General features: G+C 49.1%; 1 protein-coding gene across 3 annotated transcripts in view; it reads left to right on the top strand.

The window, feature by feature from the left end:
• The first annotated feature begins 952 nt into the window (after positions 1-952).
• Positions 953-7,344, top strand: part of OXSR1 (oxidative stress responsive kinase 1) — a 118,719-nt gene continuing 112,327 nt past the window's right edge. For 2 of the 3 annotated variants that reach the window (XM_084619535.1, XM_084619536.1), the window contains exon 1: positions 956-1,132. Coding sequence is in view for 1 of the 3 variants with exons in the window: in XM_084619534.1 (XP_084475660.1) it covers positions 1,063-1,132 (70 nt within the window). In the remaining 2 variants the exon portion in view is untranslated. Of the gene's footprint in view, positions 1,133-7,344 lie in introns of all 3 variants that reach the window. The other variant, XM_084619534.1, reaches the window with a different exon arrangement.

Genomic DNA, 7,344 nt, shown 5'->3' with positions numbered 1-7,344 from the left:
ATTGCCTGCAGCAGCGGGGATCATCACAGCAAAATCAAACGCTCCTGGCCAGACCAGGAGGGTGACGTGGCTACATGACAGTGACAAGGTGGCAATGTACTAAGTGGACGTTCTGCGTGAACCCATGCTCCTCCGGCATTCCCTACAGCCATTCCCCCCCAAGATGGACTCTGCACGCTAGGTCAGGCTCCAGGAGTCTGGCTCACTTTGCACAGGGCCCCACACAGATGCAGGCCCTTCAAGGACCCCTTCTCCTTCCCTCCCTTTTCTCCCCTCCCTATGCAAGAGCATGATGCACACACGGGTCGAGCCGGGACTTCAAGCTATGGACAGGCTTAGAAGCCAATCACTGCTGGAGAGCTTATAGCGGAGGACCAATCAACACCGGCCTCAGAGACTGGGGGGCGAATCCCTTTCCGCTCCTCCCTGACAGCACGGGTGAGAAGCAAACGGCAGCCATCTTGTGTGTGGCATGTTCTCGTTCCGCCTCCCTCCGGGATGGATTATACTACAGCCAAATCTTTACCCTTCACGGGATGTATGGCTAAAGGCAGCCGTTCATACGATGGTGGGGATGTGAGAAAGGTGAAGTTCTGGCGGTGTCTGGCAAGCGCCTCACTCAAGATGGCGGATGAACTGCGTCTCTCTCTCTCAAGATGGCGTCGGCAGGCGTGCGCGAGTGACGTCATCCCGCGTCGGTGTGGGCTGGTGGAGGGACGGCCCATGTTCGGGGGGGGGGGGGGAGAGGTTGCCATGGTAGCGCTTACCTTATTCGAGTTTGGTGGGTTTTTCTACTGAACTCTATAGGCCGCCTCTTCTATGGGCTCTTTGCTGAGGGGGGTGGTGACTAGGCCTCGCCGAGCATGACTGGGCCGCCCCGCCCCCCGCCGCTCCCTAACCGCGCCCCCGGGGCTGAGACCCCAGCCAATGGGGAGGCGAGAGAGGGGCGGCGCGGGGAGGGCTCGGGCAGGGTGGCTGTCGGGCCGCGGGGCTGCGCGCCTCTCTTCGTCTTTCGCCGCTGCCCGGCGCTGAGCTCGCTGTGCCCGGGGACGCGCCGCCGCCATGGCCGAGGACCCCAGCTCCCTGCCCTGGTCCATCAACAGGGATGACTATGAGCTGCAGGAGGTGATCGGTGAGTGGGGCGCGCGGGGAGCCCCCCGGCCGGGCACGGGCCTGGGCTGCCCGCTCTCTGCGGCCGGGCGGGGGGTGGCTGCGCCGGAGGCCGGACCCGGCTCCATCGGGGTGGGGTGCGTTGGTGTCTGGGCTGGGCCGGCCCGGGGGGCGGGAGGGGGGGGGTCTGCGCGAGCTCTGGAGCCTGACTCCTGGGGGGCAGGAGCCGTCGCGGGCGGGTCGGCCCTCGCCCTGGGGACGGGCTGGGCAGGGGACGTGTGTGTCTGGCCCTCGCCCTGGAGAGAGGGGCTGGCTCTGTTCCTGCTCCGGGGGTGTAGCGGCCGCGGGGCGTGTGTCTCGCTGAGCGCTGGAGTCGGGCTGGGCGGGGGTGGATGCCGGGGCTGGGGCTGGGGGGGGATCTTGGGGCCTCGGGCGGTGCTTGCGTCTGAGGGTCTTTGTTACAGCTCAGGAAATGGGAGGGCAAAGGGGGGACTCTGGTCTGTCTTCGGTGGAGGTGTCCCGGGGCCCGGGGGGTGTGTGTGTGTGTCTGCCGATGCGCTGAGAGCTGCATTTCTGCTCCTGGGGCCTGGGCGAGTTTGAGCTGGGGGGGGCGGGTCTGGCAGCGCCTTCGGCTGTCTGTGTTTCTACACCGGGGGTGCAGGGATTTCAGCAGTGGGGGTGTGTCTCGGCTTTAACTGAAAAGGGAAGGGTTGTACTTACTCCAGGGTCTGTTCATGGATTTCCAAATTAATTGGTACGTGCGTTTCTGGGAGTGTCTTCTAGGGGACTCTCTCTTTCTTTCTTTTTTTCCGGAGAGGTGCATATTATATCTTAGGGTCAAATGTTTTTTTCCCCCCTTCTGTTGGGGGTCTGTGTGTTTCTCTAGCTTAACCTTTGGGGAAGGAGTTGTCTATATTTTTCTGATTTTTTGGAGGCTGTCTCTGTTTTGGGATTGGAAGTAACTGCTATGGGCAGTTGCCTGCCCACTTTGGGATTTGGAAGAGGGGTACTCATGTCATGCCGAATGGTGAGTGGTCTGTCTTGGCTGCTGGAAAGGATGAGGATGTAAGGTGTTTGTTGTGGCGTTTTGGGTGTAGGTAAATAATGAAGGGCAGTTCCTCTTCAGAGTCTGGAATATACGGTTTCTTTTATAGAACAGCTGCTCCAAGCTGTATTCAGTCAGAAAGGAGAGTCCATCCATATGGTGACAATTAATTTCAAGGCACTGTATATTGGTCTGTTTAAGGGAGGAGGAATTTGCTGGGCGTGTCTTTATATTTGAAATCTCTCTCATTCATTCTCACTTCAGCTTGAGGCAGCAGCCCTTGCTCTTTATGAATGACTGAATCTCTCTTGACTTAAACCTTGTTGTTGTGGTAGATCTCTTTGCACCAGTTCACTCAGTCTTTCTTCTTTTTTTAGTCACTTTATCACTATGGTGGTGTGAAGGCTATATTTGAGTATCTAGCACATTACTTATTGAGTGCCACAGGTGACTGTAAGGTCAGTGCCTCATGTTCCATTTCACCAGAGAGGCAGAGAGTGGAGGTGTAGGAGGGGTTGTTGGTCAAGGTCTTAGAACAGTTAAATTAAAAATTAATGTTTGAGGAACTTTTATCTTTTAAAGATTATAAATGAAGATGTTTCTGTCCTGCGTAGGCTTTACATCTCTGTAACAGAGCTGCTTTATTTTGCTAGGGTGGGAGAACTTGGGGAAATCATGGTTACAGAGATTAAATTCTTGGCATTGTTTGTTTTAAAAGTAGGAATGATCTAAAGCTATGGCTGATATGGAATCCTTCTTGAAGTACTGAAAATCCCCATTGCTTCATCAGATCAGGTTCTGTTCCCTCCCTTAGCCTATTGGGAGCAGCTGTACTATAGAAGGGGGAGAGTCTGGTGCCTGCAGCAGGGGCTGGGGAAACTAAATTGTGAGAATTAACACTTTTTAAACCCTTTCCAGGAAAACACATCCTGGGGAGGCTGGTGTCCAAAAATTGGGCTTGTCCTGTGAAGAAGCAAAAGCTAGAAAAAGCTGCCACTAGGCTCCAGTCTCTCTAAAGCTGGAGAGCAATTGCAGCTGTCTCTAGGAAGTGCTATGTTTGTGGGAGTCTACTAAGAGGTGCCCGCCCCACCCTGCAACAAGACCAAATCCTTGTGTGTGGATTTTTCGCCCTATAAAGTTCTTCTCTTATTTACTTTTATTAGATGTTAGTCTGTGCTGGGGGGAAAATGAAATTTACACAGGGCTGAGGGAGACATTTGAACTCCCAACAGCTGCTTTCAAGGGAGCTGCTGAGGGACACTCCTCACATAGTCTAACAATCACTAGGGGGACGTAGATACGTTGTAGTCCGCTTGTATCATATTGAGCTTGGGGAATAAACTTTTTCATTCCTTTTTCTTCTCCTCTCCCCCCTCCCCACACCCCCCAAAAAATCTGTATGCTGAATTTCTGGTTGCCAACTACTACCTGAAAGACTGCATCAGGATTCTGGACTATATTGCCTACTTTTGTGGAATATATGCTGAAATGTGTTTAAACATTTTTATTGCCCCCCTTTATCTTATTCCTTCTTAATGTTAGAATGTCCTCCAATGTCTAGGATGTAGATGTGATTTAAGTCTCATAGCACATACCTAATTTGAGGGACAAAATGTTCCACGGTTGGCTAAGCACCTGGACTTTTTCCCCTCCTGCTTCCACATACCCTCTAACTCTCATCAGGGGCTTGCTGGGTTCTCATTACTCCAGATTTATAGGCTTACAATTTGTGGTCATGGTCAAAGAGGGAATCTAGTATGGAAAGTGCTAACCCTTGCAGCTATACTTTCAAGGTACTTAACTAGATCTGTGATGGATGACTAAGGTTAAGATTTTATCGTGATTATTTTTAGTAGACGTCACAGACAGGTTATCGGCAAGAAACAAAAATTCATGGAAGCCTGTGACTTTTACTAAAAATAATTGGGGGGGAGGACGACTGAAGCCCAAGCAGGGGGGAAGACAGCACCTGCTGCTGCGGTGGCTGACGGCTGCAGGGTCCACGCCACAGCGCGGAGCTCTGTGGTCTCCCGCTGGCTGACAGCTCTGGGCCTGCCACACTGGGGCTGAAGCAAAAATGTTAGAGATCTCTGAAAGTCACAGAATCTGTGACCTCCGTGACATAACTTTATCCACAGGGATGACAAAAGTTCTCTAGGTTTTCAGCCTAGCACTCTGTATGTTACATACTCAGCTATTTTTGATACCCGGGTAAAGGAAATCAGTTTTTCAGTCTCTTCTCTGATCCCTTATTTCCTCACACTAATTCTCTGCCTGTAAATATCCATGCAGAAATCCAGTGGGCAATGTGGCCTCTTAGTGCAGCAGTTAAGAGAGAACACATTCTTCCAGATTCAGGAAAGAAGTTCCCTTATAAATCACCTTACAGTTTCTATCTAGGTTTAAAAACCTGTTAGTCAGCAGTGGATCTGATTCATTCAATTTTAAAGGTATAGATTATTGCCTATATTTGTTATACTGTGTTAGCTTTAGTGACTAACAGCTGAGTATTCTCAAATACAGATTCCTTTTTTCAGTGTAATGTTGCAAATTGTCTTGTTCAGGATCAAAACTTGACTTAATTTTAAACAAACGAAAATTTACTGCAAACTGAAATTATAATAGTTATAGGGTCTGCCTGTTGTGAGTAGGCATCTTTCCTGTGTGACCATCAACTACTGTGGAATCTGGCTTCATTTTAAAAAAAAGTAGTCTCTCTCTCTTATGGTTGTAGTGATAACCCTCCAGATGTCGACTGCATGGGAATCAATGCAAAGCTGTTTTCTAAAGTCTGAAGGAAGATAGCCCCATTGCTGCTGCTTCTCAGAGCTTCCCCAATCTGCCATAGAGTGAAGACCAAATAGAATTCTGTGGGTTCTCAAAGTTGCTATTGGGGGAAACCTCTGGGCAACAATGAAACTAAGTAGACTCAGCTCACTCATATTGGTTCTGCTGCATCTTCAGAAAGCTGTGAGCAGTATGGGGAGTAGACACTATCGTCCCGGGGGAATTCTGTGCCACTGTGTGCATGCATAATAAATGAGCTACACATGTTTAATTTTTTGTTCAGAAAAAGCGTTTGCTTGAAAGCTGCTGCAGTACTGCCTTTTGCCCACTAGAGGGTGCTGTGGTGATAGAACAGAGCAGCAGCTCCTGGCCAGCTAGGGAAGAGAGAGTGCCTGCTTTCTTCACAGCACCTGTTGGGCCAGGTCAGGAGACAGACAGCGTGGGGCTGTTAAGGGTCAGACAGGGCTCATAAGGGCTAGTGGGGGACGACAGACTGGGGCAGGGGCTGAATGGGAGTGGAGATGTGGGGCCGCAGGGAGAGGGAGATGCGGGACCACATGGTGATGGGGGAGGGGAGGCAGGGCCATTTAGGGACAAGGGAGGCGCAGGGCCACATGGGAATGGGAAAGGGGGTGCAGAGCTACAGGGCCGAAGGGGGATGGTTGAGTGGGGGCACAGAGACACATGGGGGAGGGGGTGCAGGGCCACATAGGGATGGGGGGGGTTGCTGAGTGGGGGTGGAGGGGCACGTGGCTGGGGTACAAGGGGACACGGGTGCAGGGAGACATGGGGACAGGGACTGATGTGACTGACTGAATGGGAGAAGCTAAGGGTCAGCCAGGGTCTGCATGGGGGAATCTCCCGAACAATCCCTTCCCGCACCCATACCCAACAACCCTCCAAGTTCACACCCAGGCTTCTTCCCAGCAATTACTTCCCACTCTCTTAGCTCCTCCGTTACCCCTGACTCCCCAAAGCCTTTGCACTGGTTCTGAGGCGTGCAGTAAGTATGGTTCTGTATTGTAGTTTAAATGAACTATTACTCAAAATTCTGCATTAATATGCCTAGTAAGGAATCTATTTGTCAAAAAGCATTTCCTGAATCTTTTTTGTTGTCTGTATTGTGACAGACATACTTACTGACAGGTATTTTGAAATAAATGACCAAAAATAATTGAAACTGGTGTGATTATATTGTTGTTTTGACAAATTTGCAAAATTTTGCAGAACTTTAAAAGAGTGTACAGACTTTTAAATTTTTTAGCACAGAATTCCCCCAAGAGTAACGTTGGAGCAAGCTGTTAACTGAGGAGGAGGAGAATGTAAAACCGGAGGCAGGGTTGGGGGTAAATTAACAGAGAACTCCCTCTTCTCTCCCTTCCACCCCTGAAGACTCCTGCCTTCACAGCAGCCAGGAGGCTCTGGGTTGAGAAGGGGAGGAACAAAGGGTGAATATGCATGTTCCTTCCAGAAATGGTCTAAAATAAAGTTAATACATATTAAGGTTTTTCTCTTTCCCAGCAGCTGGGTATGTAGGTAGCTGTTTTACATGGGCATTGCCCCTGAACAGTAGAGCTTGTAGCTTAATCTTGTGGCATTTAGGTATGTCGTAAATTTTCAAGTCCTGTGGATCGGGGGGAATGTGGTTAGGTGGGAGAGATTGATTACTATTCTGTTGCACCCCCAAGAGCATCTCAAACAGTCTAGTTCTCTGAATGTTATCAAAATATCTATAGGGACCGATCCAACAAATTAAAAATGCATAGTACAGAAAGAGTACTCATAAGTATCTACACGCTGTAATAGCAGTTAAAACACTTTTATGTAACGGGAGAAGGAGATGGAATGGGAAAAATTTATCCAGCAATACGCTGTATAGAATCTGTTGGGGACTAGAATTGATGGTTCACCTATGAGTCTAGTATGGTAACTGTAGGCAAGTTGTAACTACAGTCAGTTGCATAAGCCTAAATAATTTAAACAACCAGTTTTTTTTGTTACTTTCATTTTCAATGTACAGCATTAGTAATAAAATCCAGTTCAGTTTTCACTCTTACTTGTGCTATTTGTTTCTGGCATTTCTCCATTTGTTTTAATTGGCTAACCTAAGTCAATTTCCATTGCAAGTTCTCAGTGTTCAGATTCAAAACACTGCAGGGAAATGTCTCTCCAACAAACAACTCGGTAGAAAGTTTGATCTGTTCTTTTAAAATGGAAACCTTTCTATTGGTCTTAGGTTGTATTGAAGCTTTTACAAAACCAACTTAAGAGGAACATAAAGAGTATTCAAAGTGCTGAGCCTATCTAAGCATCTATGCACATAGGCCTCATCACCATAACTAATGCCCCCCACTATGAAATCCAAACGCAAGTGCTTAGACTGTAAACCCACTTAAGCAGTC

Source organism: Lepidochelys olivacea (assembly GCF_965140295.1).
Source record: "Lepidochelys olivacea isolate rLepOli2 genome assembly, chromosome: 2".
Lineage (NCBI taxonomy): Eukaryota > Metazoa > Chordata > Testudines > Cheloniidae > Lepidochelys > Lepidochelys olivacea.
This window is presented reverse-complemented; position numbering and strand designations above follow the sequence as displayed.